This window comes from Nilaparvata lugens, chromosome 2 (assembly GCF_014356525.2).
Source record: "Nilaparvata lugens isolate BPH chromosome 2, ASM1435652v1, whole genome shotgun sequence".
In the NCBI taxonomy this organism is placed as follows: domain Eukaryota; kingdom Metazoa; phylum Arthropoda; class Insecta; order Hemiptera; family Delphacidae; genus Nilaparvata; species Nilaparvata lugens.
Window position 1 is genome coordinate 88116716 of NC_052505.1, and position 19065 is coordinate 88135780.

Below are 19065 nucleotides of genomic sequence, written 5' to 3' on the forward strand. Positions count from 1 at the left end.
TAATGCCGGGCAAATTCGAATCGTGGGAGATTTTTGAACAAGAACACGACGATACTGAAAGCAAGGGCTACGCGCGGCTGCACAAACAGCTGGAGCCCTACATTCTGCGGCGAGTGAAGAAGGACGTGGAAAAATCGCTGCCCGCCAAGGTCGAACAAATTCTTAGAGTAGAAATGACGTCACTTCAGAAGCAGTACTACAAATGGATTCTGACGAAAAACTACAACGCACTGAGGAAAGGCGTGAAAGGATCGCCGTCGACGTTTCTCAACATCGTCATTGAACTGAAGAAGTGCTGCAACCATGCTCTCCTAACGAAGCCCATGGAGAATGAGCAGGGCCATATGCCTGATGATCAAATTCAGGTAATGACATCTATATAATAAGAGATAGTGGTTGTGTTTGTTTGTTTGTTTGTTCGCATCAAAACATGTCAACTTGTTGATTGCATACCGGAAAAACGGGAGTGATTTAGATCTCTTAATTTTGCACACAGATTCAAGAGATAAGAGAGAGTAGGGTTGTGTTTGTTCGTTTGTTCGCATCAAAACATGTCAACTTGTTGATTGCATACCGGAAAAACGGGAGTGATTTAGATCTCTGTTTTTGCACATAGGTTCCAAAAATATCAATTTCCTGCACCTTGAAGCCCAAATTTCAATTTTCCTTCTAGATTTTTTAGAATTAGCCTAATGTTCAAATTCATTCATGGGACATGAATATATTGAAATGTACATTTATGTTGATGAAGAACTACCGGGCAATCAAAAAGTCTCTCCGCAGTACCTGCGTTCTGTTGTAGCTGAAGATTGTGTTCTGTTTAGAAACCCATTAGACAAGTTACTCCCACTCCCCCCCCCTCTACAGCAATGAATGAACACGAAAATTCAATAAATTAAAACCTTGCTATTGTTATAAATACTTATTTTTGTGCGATTGAGAGTTTTTTTAGTTTATAGTTCACTGCGGAGGAGCTTCTTGATCACTCTGTATAATCTAGAGAGGCTACCTCTTCGAAACAGATGGTTAAAATAGGCAACTAAATGAATAACCAGTCCAATATTGTCAGGTTGGCATTAAGTTTAGGAAGGTTTCTGAACAAGATTTGAGTTCTGTCACTTTATTAGGTTAGTACCAAGTTGAAGAACTTTACTATACTACAATAAAGTAAAGATCTGGTTCATACATGCACGGAATAGGAAAATTATGTTTGATGCATCATCACGTCTAGACTACTGGACTGATTAACTTGAAATTTTGCATGTAGATTCTTAATTAACCGAGGATGGTTCTAGGCCTAATTCAAATTCTTCAAGACTCCACTGGGTCAAGTTTTCAATTTGTCAAGTTTTAAAATAGACCATTGCGGAGCACAAGTTGCCTGCTAGTAATTTATAAAACTGTATTCAAAACTCATTGGACACATTTTGCTAAGCAAAAGAGGCCTCTTGATTTTTCGGTTTTAGAAATTGTGAAATCTGCAAGATAAAATGGATGAATACATTCTATATAGGTATTTTAAAGCTTTTTATTTGATTCTTTTCCAGATAAGAGATCATGAATGGACATTTTCGGGCTCGCATCGCTTGAAACTGAATGCAGTATTAACAACGTACGAGATTGTTCTGAAGGACAAAGCATTCCTTGGTAGCTTGAGTTGGGCTGTGTTGATGGTCGACGAAGCTCATCGATTGAAGAATGACGACTCTCTTCTCTACAAAACCCTGAAAGAATTCGACACCAACCACAGGCTACTAATTACCGGTACACCTCTGCAGAACAGCCTGAAGGAGCTGTGGGCGCTTCTGCATTTCATAATGCCGGGCAAATTCGAATCGTGGGAGATTTTCGAACAAGAACACGACGACACTGAAAGCAAGGGCTATGCGCGACTGCACAAACAGCTGGAGCCTTACATTCTGCGGCGAGTGAAGAAGGACGTGGAAAAATCGCTGCCCGCCAAGGTCGAACAAATCCTCAGAGTAGAAATGACGTCACTTCAGAAGCAGTACTATAAATGGATTCTGACGAAAAACTACAACGCACTGAGGAAAGGCGTCAAAGGATCGCCGTCGACGTTTCTCAACATCGTCATTGAACTGAAGAAGTGCTGCAACCATGCTCTCCTAACGAAGCCCATGGAGAATGAGCAGGGCCATATGCCTGATGATCAAATTCAGGTATTAACATCATTCATTAAACTGTATTCAAAATTCATTGGACACATTTTGCAAAGCAAAAAGCCGCTAGCTTTATCTGTTTTAGAAATCACAAATACAAATTGTCAATCACTTTTTATCAAAGTGGTTGGAGTGGATAAAAAGTGTTTGACAATATTTCCAATTGTGTTTTTCATAAGGGTAAAATACCACATCAGACACAACACAACTGTAATGTTATCTGGTTTCTTTGGAACCCATACTGCCTGAATATCACGCATGGCTTCCTTATCTTGTGAGAACCTCTGTAAAGCAGAGAGCTCGTGCCTAGTGTATTTAGAATAAATGTTCATTTTTCAAAATGAAAATAGAACTTGCACCTCTAACTTTTGTTTGGTATTAACCTTAGGCTGTGTACATTTTTTCAGTTTCAAGCTCACCGCTGCTGTTATTAGTTTCGCAAAAGTAATTGCTATTATAAGGATTGAATAGTAAATTGAAATTGAAATTATCTTTATTCTTCTTCTTAGAAAGTACAAACAATACACAATATACATATACAAAACTTGAAGAAGGTTCCTCACATGGGCAAAGCCTGTGTGCGAGAAAATAAAGTGTTACTCTAATCTAGAAGTGAAGTGCCGGATACAAAAACAAAAAAGTTTGTGTTATTGAATTTTTGCTAGATTGACAATTCGTTATCAATATTGATATGATTTTCGTTCGTTTTTCAACACATCTGAAGCCTTATACAAATAATATGAATTGACGAAATATCTGCATTGGATTTATCAATGATGTAAAGAGATGAACCGCTAATTTTGAAAAAGATAGCATACCATCATATTTGAACCACTAGACTAGTCGAAATTTGAGTTCAAATTAATAACTACTATCTGAAAATTGACTCTACCATTATAAATCTTCATATATATTCATTATAACAGAGATTTAAAAAAAAAACTCATTGTATTATGGTATAACTCTCTCTCTCTCTCTCTCTTTATGCTCTCTCCTTACAGTTTAATAGTGAAGTCTTGTTATGAACCATCAACAGCAGCGCTTTTATCAATGAATGAATGATACGTAAATAATGCGCTTGTTAATGAATGATACGTTAATAATACGCTTGTTCATGAATGATATACGTTAATAATACACTTGTTAATGAATGAAACGTTAATAATACGCTTGTTAATGAATGATTGCAGTTATTGCTAAGAGGTTCGGGCAAGCTTGTGCTGCTTGACAAGCTTCTGGTGCGTCTGAGAGAAACCGGTCACCGCGTCCTCATCTTCTCGCAAATGGTGCGAATGTTGGACATTCTGGCCGAGTACCTGCAGCTGCGACACTTTCCATTCCAGCGGCTGGATGGTGGCATCAAGGGAGAACTTAGGAAGCAGGCACTCGACCACTTCAATGCCGAGAACTCTCCGGACTTCTGCTTCCTCCTGTCGACCCGAGCCGGGGGTCTCGGCATCAACCTGGCCACCGCTGATACTGTGATAATTTTCGACTCCGACTGGAACCCCCAAAACGACTTGCAGGCGCAAGCCAGAGCACATAGGATAGGCCAAAAAAATCAGGTACTGATCACAAAACTGGATAGTCTGTAGTCCGATTAAGGCTGTGTATCACACTCTTGGAAACATTTTACTGGCGATATCTTCAAAGTATTGGAAACAATGAAGTTACCAAAATAGAACAATTTTCTAATGAAAATTTAATCATTTTACTTTTTGAGATAAGCACTTAAAGTTGATATCTTGGGGAAGATCCATTTCCGAATTGGTGACAAATGTATTTTGATGACATTGTATTTTAATGATACATTCTCCTAGATATTGTGTATAATGACATATTTGATTCCTCAGAATATCAATTCTACGGAAATTTATCCACTTGAAAAAAAACTCATTGTTTTTTTTAATTGAATAAATTTCCCTAGAATTGATATCCTGAGGAAACAAACATGTGTAGGGGTAGTTCATGTAATAAAAGTAGGCCTAATTATTAATACAGTGACTGAATTTCATTTGGTTTAATTAGGCATTGAATTATTTATGCTTTTATGTAATATCCATTCCTCATTCAAAACATGATAAGTTTGTGTTACTTTTGTTATTTTCCAGCTGATCTTTGCTATTCACAATGTCCATGATTTATTTATTCGATATTCATAGATTTGGCATTCTCAGTGCTCTATGATTGATGAATACTAATCCTTTTTCATCTTTGCAGGTTAATATTTATAGATTAGTTACTAAGAATTCTGTAGAAGAAGACATTGTAGAGCGAGCAAAGCAGAAGATGGTGCTTGACCACTTGGTCATCCAGAGAATGGACACTACTGGCCGGACTGTGCTGGATAAGAAGTCCAGCAGCACAACCACCCCTTTCAACAAGGAGGAATTGACAGCTATTCTCAAGTTTGGTGCTGAAGAACTCTTCAAAGACGAAGAGGATGGGGATGAAGCTTTACCTACCGTGAGTGTTAACACTTGTTATCGACCAAACATTTTTGATAAGAAATTTTCTTTCAGTATGATTGCACTTCTATATTAAGGCTGTGCAAAGGCTGAAAATAAACTTTCTACTCGTTATATTTTTCTAAGTTTTTCGATTTGTATATCATCAAGCTATCAAAATGAAAAAGTTTTCTCAGGAAAACATTTTTTTCCGATCATTACTTTTTGAGATATGAGCGCCTGAAGTTTGAATTTTTGGGACAGAACATTTCAAATTTGGTAAGATATAAGTCCATGAGATTTAGAGGATGGATTCTTCATGGTATTGTTGATCTAGTAAAACAAAAAGTTTCTGAAAATATCAATTTTTGAAAAAGTTTTTCAATTTACCAAAAATAACCAGAAATAACTTGACTAAAAGTTATTTTTAGTAAATTGAATAATTATCTTAAAAATTTATATTTTCAGAAAAATTTTGTTTTACTAGATCAACAATACCATGAAGAATCTATCCTCTAAATCTCATGAATTTATCTCTTACCGAATTTGAAATGTTCTGTCCCCAAAAATTTAAACTTTAGGCGCTCATATCTCAAAAAGTAAGGATCAGAAAAAATGTTTTCCTGAGAAAACTTCTTCATTTTGATAGCTTGATGATATACTAATTGAAAAACTTTGAAAAATATCACGAGTAGAAAGTTTATTTTTAGCCTTTGCACAGCCTTATTAATTATAGGTATAGCCTTGTAAATAGTAGTAAACTATAGCAAATAGTTCCATAGTAAAAAGTGAACTATTTCACTATAGTCGGTTCTGGGAGCCGAGAGACGGGTGTATTTCGTTTAGTTAAGGTGTTCGATTAGTCTAGGTGTTCGATTACCCCAGGTCGGATTTTCCGATTAGACCAGGACCTGGTCTAAACACAAACCTTGGCTAAACGAGACTGAATGCTTCGATTAACCTAATAGTTCGATTACACCAGATGGTCTAAACGATACCTGGTCTAATCGAGACACATGACCTGGTGTAATCGAACTACTGGGTAAATCGAAGCATTCCGTATCGTTTAGCCCATGTCTCGATTAGATCAAGTCCTGTGTCTCGATTAGACCACCTGGTGTAATCGAACTACTGGGTTAATCGAAGCATTCTGTCTCGTTTAGCCGATATGTGCGTTTTGACCAGGTTTTCAGCTTCATTGTAGAATAGGACTTGGTGTGAACGAAACCTGGTCTAATCGAAACACTCCCCGAGAGACGACAAACAAAAATGCGTGTGTGAGAGTGGTTGTTGGAGCAACACGACCGCTTCACAGTAGCCACCTAATATCATTGATTTTGAATATGAAAAAATTGCCATAGACTGAGCTGAATAATCATAGGACGTGATTAAGTGTGAATCTTGAGAAATGTGAACCAACGAGACCAGCAACTTAGGCCCGCCGCAAAGTAGACCCACGCTAATCAATGAAAAGCAACCCACGTCGTGGGATGTTTTGTAAACCTTTGCTAGGCTTCTCCAGACATCTGTGTAATTCTATTATTTTAATCGAGCAATTTCTGTATATATTTATATGGTTATCTGGTTATGTGGTTATATGGGTATATATTTATGTTCAACGGATCTCGAAAACGGCTCTAACGATTTTCACGAAATTTGGAACATAGTAGGTTTATGATATAAAAATTCGATTTCTCTAGGTCTCATCCTTGGGAAAACTTGCTGAACGACATTAAAAGGATAATTCATCCTTGGCTGAAACAGCTGTGGATAGTAAAAAAGTGAGTGAGCGAGTGAGTCTCTGAAAAATCAAAATATCGCATCCCCGAAATTCGTAAGATGGCGTATAGCAAGCTGTGAATTATAAACACGATTATTTTAGAGAATTGTGTTCAGTTTATCAATAAATAAAAATAACGAGGAAGTCCGGTGCCACGATATTGGTAATAATACATACAATGATTAATCCACTTGTCAGCTGATTGATTATGAATAATTCTATAGCAATGGTTTACAAAACATCCCACGGCGTGGGTTGCTTTTCTTGGATTAGCGTGGGTCTACTTTGCGGCGGGCCTAAGGCGGATGTGAGTAATCAATTCTATACACAAGCGCATACATTATTATGCTATTGTTGACTCTCCTCTCGATTGTATTTTAGGATTCTTCCATTCATTGATCATTATCTTCATGGTATCGTGCACTCTTAATATTCAGTCTCTCACTGAAAATTTGTAAAATAACTCCTTCGAGCTAAATCTTAAACAATATTTGGCTCATACCTTGGTCCTGGATCGCAGCAGCCATGTAATAATTGTAGACTGTTCTTTATTTTAGTCCACGAATCTTATCTATTGAAACATTCTGGAACAATACACGACATTTAAGGCGCACACAGATCGTCATTGGACGGACGACACACATCGGACGGATCGGACGATTAGATTTGATGCATTGTTCTCAATTGGAGAGCGCAAACTTGTCCGCTTCGTACGCATCGTAGATCGGAAATGCCGCCAGGAATCCCGAGAGGAGGGCTCCGTTCGGATTTAATAACTCAATGGCTCAATCGCACGGCGATAAGTGGTGTTCAGTTTAACTATAATATGTTGTCTGAGGACATTCAAAAGCTAAAAAACATTACTTGCGACATGCGGAAGTAGCTAAAAAATATTACTTCGTCTTCAATTAAATCAGGAAACAGATGATCAAATTCTCCGAATTCTATCCTTTTCTGATTAATTCTATAGATCAACATTTTTCGTTTTCTCTTCCTACGTCGCTGTACCTCTTTTTCATCTTCGGCTAACAAACAAGTAACAATTATCACTTCTTCTTCGCTACTGCTATCCATCACTTATATACTGTAATATTTGTTTATCAAATTCCTAATTCGCACACGACTCGACATACGTCTCAATGAACTAAAATGCCAATGCTCCGATGACGACTAGTGTGCGCAGCACCTAAAAAAAGTACGATCCGTCCGATGCGTGCCGTCCGTCCGATGACAATTTGTGTGCGCCTACCTTAAGACAACATCTAGATTCTAACCTAACCCAACCGCAATCTTCATGAAAATTTACCATTCAATGAAAATCCAGTATTTTCTCAATAGCTTTCAGTTTTATAATATGTGGCATAAAGTATGCGAAAAAAATGTAATTCTGAAAGAGTTTTGTTGTTGTTTGCAGTGTGATATTGATGAAATTTTGAGGAGAGCTGAGACAAGAGACGAAGCACCGGCCACAGTTGGAGATGAACTGCTCTCGGCGTTCAAAGTGGCCAGCATTGCCTTTGACGAGGACAACGAAACACAGAGTGAGCAGCCTCAGGATGAAGAAACCAGGGATTGGGTAAGATGACTAGCTTCATAAAACATAATTCATTATTCCTCTATAATCTTTTTGTCGACTAGTTTCAAATTTATTTATATGCATTCATTCTCTATGTCAAAGTCATTGCTATGGTCGTTTCGGATTTTCAAAGATGTTAGTTTATTGATGAATCAATTTTTTTTCAATTTCAAAGCTTTCTTATCTCATTACAGTCGTGTGTTGATGGGAAGAATATTATTCTATATCCTATTCAGAGTCGACAATTATTTGTTGAAACACCGCTGATCTATTATGTAGTTACACTACAATAACTTATTATTCAAATTTCATTCAATCTTTATTGTGGTTAATAACCTTTCATACTTTGTGAAATTCATTGAATAATTCGTTGAACTGTAATTTTATTGTAACTTGGTGTGTAAGCGAGAATAAATTGTAACTTACATGAATAAAAAACTAATCTTTTCTTTCTCTGTATTCTCGTAATTTTGATTGTTTCGTTGAAAATTCTTACCAACTCTGAAAACGCATAACTTCTTCTCAATTATTGATCATTAGAATACTCACGAGAGATATTATTTAGTTTTGTATTTCTAAAACAATCGTTTTCACTATCGTATTACTGCTCCTTGAAATAATCCACATTTTCAGTTCAGAAACTGACTTAAGTTCATTGAATACAGAAACTGAGTAATTACAAATCTTTGTATTTCAAGATTACCAATTCATAATTATCATTAAATGAAAATCCAAATTGAATGTTGCAAATCACCCTGAAGACTTTGCTACTGAAAATATTGACAACAGGGTAAACAGCTAGATGGAAATTCGATGAGCGCTGCTATTCAAAAATTATTTGTCAGCCCGGGAATCGAACCCGCTACCTCTTGATTGCCATCTAGCTGTTTACTGTTGTCAATATTTGCAGTAGCCGAAGTCTTCGGGGTGATTTGCAACATTCAATTTGGATTTTCGTTTAATGATAATTATTAATTGGTAATCTTGAAATACAAAGAGCATTAAATGCATAAATGCAATATTTCAGTAATTTCCATCTGTATTACCAATTAGATTTCCTTGTTTAGAAGCATTTTTCATTTTCCACAAAATATCGTATTCAAGGATATCAATATTATAGGACTAGTTGAGACTTTGAATTGAAAATGCAAATGAATAATAAACTAATTTTATACACTGTTTTTTTAAATTCCTTGCATTGTAATGTCCAGTTTCACCATACTCGGTCAAGACATTTGAACATTGTTAAACCGTGTACGCTTCGTATGTGTGCACTGGTATTGTTATTGATAGAAGCTGTCGCTATGGAAATCATATGTTCTAATGTACTCGTTTTAAATCGTTAGCGATTTGATCATGTGAAACTGGCTTGCTTGGTGAAACTGGGCATCAGTAGTTGTTGAATCTAGATTAATGATTGAAGATTTCGTAGAACTTGATGTTTTGTTGGATAAAATTAATGAAGACTCATTGCACGCTAGCTCAGAATCGGTTTTCGTATTCAACAGTCGTGCTTAAATATCTAATCTCTTTCAGTATCTTGCGAACTATTAACATGCTCTGAATGTGTATAATGGATAAATTTTAAATAGAGATTATTTCAAAGATTTAAAGATTCTCCCACTACCAGGTGTATATATTTTGAAGGCTCTTTGTTTTATTGATAAAAATAAAGATAGGTTCAATACAGGAGAGTTGTTACACTCATACAATACCAGATATAGACAAAACCTCAGAGACGACATTCATCGAACTGGTATGTATGAGAGGGGGGTAAAGAGTGCAGGAATTCGGCTTTATAATTCATTGCCAACACGCGTAAAGGCTCTTACAGGTGAAAAGTTCAGAATTAAGGTAAGGGAGGAGTTGTTGCAGGTTTGTCCTTATTCCAGTGAGGAATTCTTTTTGCATTATGGAATGCAAAGATTGACGACTTTGATTATAATTGATGAGTCCTTATACCCCTTTCATAGGTGGTCAGTGGGATGAAAAATGAAATGAAAATGGAAAAAAATTCAATTATCCTGTTTAAAATGCGAATTAAATGGCAAAATTATTTATTTCCAGGATGAAATCATTCCAGAAGACTTTCGTAAGAAGGTTGAAGAGGAAGAAAAAGCCAAAGAAATGGAAGATCTGTATCTGCCACCTAGAAGTAGGAAGACTTTACAGCAACTTCAGCAGTCGGAGAGTGACGGTAATTCATTTCTATGTCTACTGAACCTATTGAATGAGCACAAGGTATTTTTTTATTAGAACTCACTCTAAGAATTCACAAACACTGCAAGTTTTCTTTCCATAAATTACGCAAGCTTTTACATAAATTTGGTTATTTTTTTAAGGCATAACGATTTTTTTTTTTTTTTTTTTTTTTTGTTTGAAAGACTTATTTTCTTATCGGATTTTCATTGCAGAAACATGAATCTGGAAACAAAATACTAACCAAACTTTCAAATCATGAAATCATAGCTTGGTTTTGTCTAAAGCTGGGGTTAAGGTGCATTTTCGTTTGTGCGTAAATTTCCGCAGTCGACGACGACAAGCATTGTTGACATTCATATTGTCCAAATTTCAAGTGTGCTAAAACAGCTGATCAAATAACTTTTCATTATTTGTCTTTATTATTGAAGAATTAAACATTTCTAATAATATCAACATATTGCCATTTATAAGTATAAAAAAGTATAAGCTCAACCTGCCCCATTAAAACATAATTGAACATAATCTTTTAGTCTATGTACACAAATTGAAACCCACCCAATCTGAGATTCTCTCCCTGTAGTGGTCGACGACGTCATTTACGCACAAACGAAAACCCAGCTTTAGACCGAACGAGCATTTAGCTTGAGCACAAATTCTGGATCATAAAACACATAGAAACAACCCGACATATGAGAAGCATGAACAATTATGTCAATGTATTTATTTTATTTCTTCTTTTCTATGGTTAACAACCGTTGGGCTGGTTGGCCGCAACTCTCCATGCCTCTCTGTCATCCGCCATCTTAATTATTTATTTATTTATCATACAAAAATGTGTGGAAGCAACGGATCGGTGATCCATTTTGCATCAATGACAACAATGAAATAAACAATCGAACATATAATGTATGAAATAACACCCTGGATTTCCCCAGAAAATTTTTACTTTTGTCCATATCCGAAAAAATAACTAGAGAATAATACACTTCATAAACTATAATGAGATGTTTGTAATTTAATTTCTTAATAGTGATTTGTTTTCTATCATAAATATATTACAAAAATATTTTATTAACCTCGAATGCAATGATGAAAAATTGCCATCTGAATAAAAAATACTGCTCAATCAATATACATTTGCCATAAAAATAAAAGTCTTAGTTCTTAGTAGATAACTGTAGTGTAGTATAGAAATTATAGGATTCCCAGATATTTATTTCCATTCGCTTGAAATTTGGATTTTGCAAAGGTGAAAGAGACGCTATTTGATAAGTTGCCAATTATTTGGCTGAACCTATCTGTATTAGCCACAACAACTTGTTGGCACGATATACATTTAGTTTTTACTGAAGGTTAGTTTACAGATTTCATTTCACCGACGAGCTCAATTAAATTCTTCTTGTACTTTGAAAACATTCTTTAATTTGTTGCAAGAGTTTTACAATTATTGAAATTTTAGATAGGACAGTTAATTAATTCATCTTTACACTACACTTATTCAAAAATTTTCAGTCAATAAAACCAGTGTGAAAAATTGGGTCTATCATCGATTTTAATATTCGAGGTAAGGATATAATAAGAGTTCAATAATTTCAATGTTTCTTGAATATTATAATAAAATGGCTTATAAATTTCATTGCACTTTTGATTTTAGCAAAGTCAATTAGAATTTTTCAATAATGTTGTGCATTTCATTAATTAAAACAAGGGAAGTTTTTAACAATGAAATATTTCTGAAATTTATGTGAATTTTAGTAGTTATTCATTACTTCATTCAATCATGAATTTTAGTATTCATTATTTAATTCAATTATCTCATAACTTCATTCAATCATGAATTTTAGTATTCATTATTTAATTCAATTATCTCATAACTTCATTCAATCATGAATTTTAGTATTCATTATTTAATTCAATTATCTCATAACTTCATTCAATCATGAATTTTAGTATTCATTATTTAATTCAATTATCTCATAACTTCATTCAATCATGAATTTTAGTATTCATTATTTAATTCAATTATCTCATAACTTCATTCAATCATTCTCTAGTATATTTTTAACATTATCGTATAAGCATGATGAAAAGTGACAAAAGTAAAGACTTTCTGGGAAATTCAAGGTATCAGATTAAATATTGTGAGAACTTCAAGTTCAAAGTATTTTATTCATAGTTGGGACAGATCAACTTGAAATAGTTTTCACTTAGACTCAACTCACACTTACGCGACTCAGGTCGAGAAGAGACTCGACTCTAGTCGAGAGCATGTATTTCCAAATGGTGACACTCAGACCAGTAGATTCTAGTCTCCGCGACTGTCACCATTTGAAAATATATGCTCTCGACTAGAGTAGAGTCTCTTCTCGACCTGAGTCGCGTAAGTGTGAGTTGAGCCTTTGGCTGCTGTTGATACCGGTTATTGAATAATGTTTCAATTCTGATTTTTATGTTTGCTTTGCAGGAGAAGGAAGCGGCAAAGGAAGAAAGCGCAAGAAAAGAGGAGGAGAAGGCTCAGAATCGAGCGATGAAGGGGGTTCAGACGAAGACAGACCAAGGAAGAGAGGGAGAAAACCCAAAAAAGAAGTCATCAAAGGTTTCACAGATGCTGAGGTAATTCACAGTCATTGACATGAAGAAATTTAACTGAACAAATTTACATCCATAAACAATGTTTCAACAGAAGTTCATGAATTCTTGATTAGAATTGTAAAAAAAGACTTGAAAAATGATTGAAGCTAGTTCAATGTACTTGTTGGAGTACTCCTGAAGAATATCCTAATAAAAACAATTTTACCGAATAATTTGATTGCTTGAAGATCTTTAGACACCTAGCGTCGGATAGCTAAAATACGCCTTTGGAAGACGTAGTCGTCCTATCTCCTGATGTTAAATCCACTGTTCACAGATTCTGTTCAAATTCCGTTCACACCAGCGTAGTGTGGATTTAATATTGGGAGATAGAACGGCTACGTTTTCTGAAGACGTATGTGCAGCTACGCGTATCCAAGTATGGAATCACCTTCAGGTCCAATTATTAAAACACTTATTAAATCTAGTGTACCATTATACCTATTTATTCAATGGTCCATTAGATTTTAATAAGTGTCCTAGAAACCGGGCCTAAGTGAATTTTCAGTAACTTAACTCATGTGTCCAATACTTCATTTGTGAGTGTGACTATTCGAACACTGCCTTCAGAAAGGTTTGTAATATTGTAAATCTCGATATCGAATGCTCTCTTTTGATATCTTATATTTTGTTCTTTGAAATATTTATTATTTCGAGCGCAATCCTTGAAGTCTACTTCAGATCTAGTCAGTGATATGATCATGTAGCCTATCTGGTGATAGAGAATTCAAGTTAACAATATAGTTGAGACTTATTTCTTATATTTGAATGTACTCTTTCATAGATGAATGAGGTATAAATAGAAAGAAAAATGAAAATCAAAAATAATTCAAAAAGGGTACTGAAATTTTTATTTCTATTTATATTACATGTAGCCTTATACAGAAAAGAGATAATGAATGAAGTAGCTTATACTAGATATGGAGTTGAATTGAACTGAGTCAAAATTGAACATTCAAGCTAACAATAATTAAGACTTATTTCTTATTTTTGAATGTACTTATTCATAAGTGGATAAAGTATACTCAATATGGAGTTGGAGTGAATTGAGTCAAAATTGTAAAATGTTAGTCTAAGTTGTTGATAAACTTGTAGCTATTCATTTGTCTTTTTTCAAATTGTAATGTCCTAAATCTTATTTAAAGTGGAAAGTAAACTCCACTCTAAAGTGTCTACGTCTGAATACTACAAATTCATTTCCACATTTCTTTGCTCAACATTATTGTGAATAGAAATTTTTAAATGAATCGTATTTTCTAATTCCAGTATGTCATCTTTTTCAGATTCGAAAATTTGTCAAGAGTTACAAAAAGTTCGCAGCGCCACTGAAAAGATTGGAGGCGATTGCTTGCGATGCCGAATTGCAGGAGAAGCCGTTGCCAGATCTGCGAAAGCTGGGCGAAACTCTGAGGGAAAGATGTTTGGCCACTGTTGGCGAACAAAACTCGCAAAAGGAAAACGAGAATGAGGACAGCCAGCAAGGTAGATACTTTTTCAAATTTATCATCTTATTTTTCAATTAGTGATCTAGAATAATACATGAATTAATCTATAATTTTATAAAGGAAAGAAATGGCTTATACACGTACTGGATAGGAAATTCACGAAATTCATCATCTCATCTGAACTACTGGATTGATTAATTTGAATTTTTACATATTGATTCTTAATTTACCGAGGATGGTTATAGGCCTATTTTTAATTCTTCAAAATTTCAGTAGGTCAAGTTTTTAATTAAACCCTTACGGAGCACGAGCTACCTACTCGTAATAAATTTTCTCTTTCGAAAATTAAAGCAATGAAAAAATACGCCAACAAAATGAAAGAAAATAAAACAAAGTTACAGCTCAACTAAGCATAAATTGAAATTAAAGTAATGTCTCACTAACTCACTCTTCAACCCTGACATACGAACATATGACATATGAACTGAGTATGAAAACTGAACAATATAATGAAGAATCAACATCAGATAAACCATAGTACAGTATGCGCCTTGTAGCTTTAACTCTGTGATTTTGAAACGGCTGATCTGGTATGGTTCACGGGGTAATTTTACAAAAACATAAGGCTCCAGAGTACCTAGATCCGTAGACAGAGCAATCTCCCTACACAGCTTCCTTGAAGGAAGCTTCCTACACACAAAGAATCTTCATGAATGAGATCACCAACAATGGAAAGAGAATGTTGAACGAATGTCAGCTGATAGGCTTCCACTGGAAATTTTCAAGTATAAGTCGGTAGGCAAAGCTACAGGACGCGGACTGTAAACTGTGTTGTGCTAAAAGGACCTAACTAACTCAAAAAAGTTCCTTGTGTATCGAAGATACAGAAGAAGATACAGAAGAGCATCTGTTGCTTATGGTAAGATTCATTTTCAAAAATGTTCTATGTTTTTGAACGGGTAGTCTAGTGGCCCCTCCGCCAATAGGCAAAGCTACAGGACCCGGACTGTAACTATAGGGATGTGACAATATTGAATTTAAAAGCTAGATGTTGTCCAACTACAGATTTATAGAAACAAATCTGTGCTTGGACAAAATCTAGTCTTTCCATTCAGTACAGGTAACTACCAGAATATTAACTTCACAGCTACTCAGAATTATGACAATATCCAACGTTAGTAGACATACTAACTAACTGTCTACTAACTTTGGACAATATTCCCATGTATAAATTCAACTAGTAACTCAAACATGTTTACCATGTAATCTATTAAGTAGTTTAATACTTAGATAACACTACGTTCACGCTAAACCACGTTTTCTTGTAGATATGGTTGCATTTATCATAATGTGTTTCATACGGGGTTTAAACGAACAGCTGACATTTCTCCGTTTAAACCGAGTATTTGCCTTAGATAGATTATATAGATGAGTCTGTAAATCATTAGAACTGTGTGTGTGGGGTGAGTTCTTCAGGTCGTACCTGACTAATGTCTCTGTACATTGGTCTTTATCGGCATCTGACATGACTAACAAATTTTAAAAATTGGCATTAGGCATTCGGAATCAACGAGCTTAACTAGAAAATTGTTTGAATAATTTGTAGTGAACAACCCACAAGCCAACCTATTTCGGACTATGTGTAACCTTATCTAAATTTGGGAGAGGAATAGCACAAGGTTACCTTATTTTTTCTCTCCTTATCATTTTTGATTATGTACTTATTGTATGAATCAATAAAGAATTATTTATACACGAAACCTAGCTTATTTTGTTTTTGTTGAGTGATTATTATGAATTTTAGTGGTAAATAATGTTTGTAAATAAGTGATATTTTTGACAACATCCCAGTGTTTTCATTAGTTTGCGCTTGTGATGATTTGATTCATTTGTTCTCACTTACTATTGATTTGTGCTTATTTGCCACCTACTAGGTGACAATGATTATATTATATCATTTTTAAATACATTTAATTTATTTATTCGTATTTTACGTGGATCTAATCTTATACGTTGATTGACAGGCTCTGGTACAAAGAGAAGAGGAAGGGGTCCTTCGTTCAAACTAGGAGGTGTTTCAGTGGTGGCCAAGACAGTGCTTGCATGTGAGAAAGAACTTGAGCCTCTAGAAATTGAAATTCCCACCAACAATGAAGAAAGAGCAAAATGGATTCTTGACTTGAGGTAAGAAGGGATCTATGTACCAAAGTACCTAAAATGTATTCTAGGTACCTTGCTATGTACTATACAATATTAACGTATATTATTATATTTAGTCTGGCAAGTCAATAAATATTTTACATATTGGTTTGAATTTCGAAATATCAATTTTGAAATTGCTAGTAGGGAAGGAAGATAACGTGGGGTTTATCTGTTGAGAAACGTGGAGAAGTTACTTGCTCACTCATTTGTTTATTGATCTGACCAAATACTGGTGCACTAAACTTTATTTAAGGTGTGAATCTTGAATTTGAGAACACAGTTGTTGAATTGTATAGAATCAAAAGTTACTGTACTTAGCTATGAAGTTGTAATTAATATTTCTCGCCATTTGAATTGATGGATAGAATAGAATGACTGCTTTTATTTTTGACCTAGGAGAGGCGAAGTTAGGGTGCATTCAGTCCTCTCTTACACTTAACCCTCATGGATGGGACTGACCATAGTAAAAACACATCTTTTCATGTAAAATTGAGTCTTCAGATTTCTGTTTTGTGTCGTTTATACAAAGTTTGAACGCCAGTGCCAGTTTAAACGAAACCTATTCAACCGAATTAAATCCATATCAAGTCTCGTTTGTTATGTGGTTAATTTTGAGTTGAAGCTATTAGCTGATTGGATACAGTGCAAGCTTTTACCGTACAAACGACCCTCAGTGACATAGTTCAAAATTAAGCTGTCATATACTGCAGTTGATCAAATAATTATTTATACTTTCTTGGTCATGATAAGGTAATTAAAATCATATTTGATGGTTGAAGTATTTAGCCTACCTTCAATTTGACACAGTGTGAAATTCCTATATTCCAAAAAATAATAACATTGAATTCCAATAATAGAAATCTATGAATAGTGAAACATTTTGTATAGTTCATGCAATTCATCTTTTTTCGTTAGAGCTTCTCTTGAATAGAAATAAAAATCGAAGTACTCATTTTAAAATTGTTTATTTCCAAGTAATTAAAAAATATATCGAAAATCCTAATTAAGTGCTGTAAATCACCCCCGAAGTCTTCTGCTACAAACTGCAAATATTGACAACAGGGTAAACAGCTAGCTGCAAAAAAATTATTTAAACAATAAAAAAATATTTTTTTTCCAATGACTTGATTATGACATCATGTCGTAAATAAACAATTCAAAAAAGAGAACTTAATTTTTTTATTTCTATTCATTCGATTTATATTGGTGTAAAATATTTATTCAACGTGATGTTTAGTTTATTGTACTAAACTTGAACGTTTTGTTACTGCAGGGTGCGACCAGCTAACTTTGATGTGGACTGGGATAAGACGGAAGACAGCGCGCTGCTGAGAGGAATCTACCAGTATGGAATGGGTTCTTGGGAGGCGATCAAGATGGACCCCTCGCTAGGCATCTCCGACAAAATCCTCTCCAACGATGACAAGAAGCCACAAGCCAAACACCTCCAGAGCCGAGCCGATTACCTGCTCAAACTGCTCAAGAAGAACATCGACAAGAAAAATCCTGTTTCAGCGGTAAGCCTAATTTTCATAAATACCATAAGAACCTAATACCAAAGAGCCTCGATATAGTAAATCTCAAGGGACCGCTCAAAAAATTTACTATCACGAGGTGGTCTATACTGAACAATTATAGCTATATGGACAATTCAAGGTAGTGCATTAATAAATATTCTCACTCTCATTTTAAGGGTCGGTTTCCAAGCTCGGGATTTAGCTAAGTTCTAGATTTAGTCCGGGCGCAAATGTCATTCCGTGGTCATTTTTGAGTAACAACCGTGGAAGATGTCTCAATTTCTTCGTTAGGTCTAGCATAATAAGGATCGTGATGATGATAGGTCGAAATCACAGGTAAACACCTCGAAAACAAGATGGCTGCCAAAATTTCCAGGGTTTTGCTATATCGCTTGTATTTCAATAGCCGTTTTTTCAGACGAAAATATTTTTAAAATCTTTCTCTACAATTTATGTTCTATAAAATTTTCCTCTAAAACGCATATATTTCCAGTTATAACCTTCAAAAGCCCAAATTTTTTTTTTCTAAATTTGTTCAAATTTCATTCCATTATAACTTTTTTTGTGCAGGAGATACAGAGAAATTTTAAATCTATAAAATATCTATAACATGTTTTTAACTTTAGAACGATATATCTTCATGCGCTGTACGTCAAAGAATGAGTTCTCCATTGCCCTCCAAAGAAAACCCTGCATGATTTCTGGTGCGTTTTTCCATACCCATGAGGTAACAAGCTAGAACTATAAAATCGATTTTTCATGACTACTTCAAGATAGAATCCTGCAAATGGTCTCAATCTCTTCGTTACAATAAGACGAATAAGAATATTGATGATGGAAACAACGAAAATATTCGACATAATTGAAAAATACAAGATGGCGGTCATTATTAACAGAAATTTTTACATTATTGTGAGAGATATCGGATTGGTTTTACCACCAAAGTGTTTAGAATTAAAGAGCTTTACTGAAACACAATAGAATATAATAAAAGAATGTTTGTTATAACATTAAAGGGTACTTGATATATTCTATTGTGAGCCAAGAAAACATGTTCTATAATTGTGGAATGTACTATATCAAGG

General features: G+C 34.8%; 2 protein-coding genes across 2 annotated transcripts in view; one reads left to right on the plus strand and one right to left on the minus strand.

Moving 5' to 3' along the window:
- The window catches only part of LOC111057547 (ion transport peptide-like), a 514789-nt gene that overhangs the window by 258416 nt on the left and 237308 nt on the right, over positions 1–19065 (minus strand). The window lies entirely within an intron of this gene.
- The window catches only part of LOC111056006 (chromodomain-helicase-DNA-binding protein 1), a 65297-nt gene that overhangs the window by 29251 nt on the left and 16981 nt on the right, over positions 1–19065 (plus strand). The window contains 9 exon segments of the mRNA XM_039422014.1: positions 1548–2180; positions 3371–3745; positions 4401–4646; positions 7822–7983; positions 10051–10180; positions 12650–12798; positions 14100–14298; positions 16286–16445; positions 17737–17980. Coding sequence (XP_039277948.1) covers positions 1548–2180; positions 3371–3745; positions 4401–4646; positions 7822–7983; positions 10051–10180; positions 12650–12798; positions 14100–14298; positions 16286–16445; positions 17737–17980 — 2298 coding nt within the window.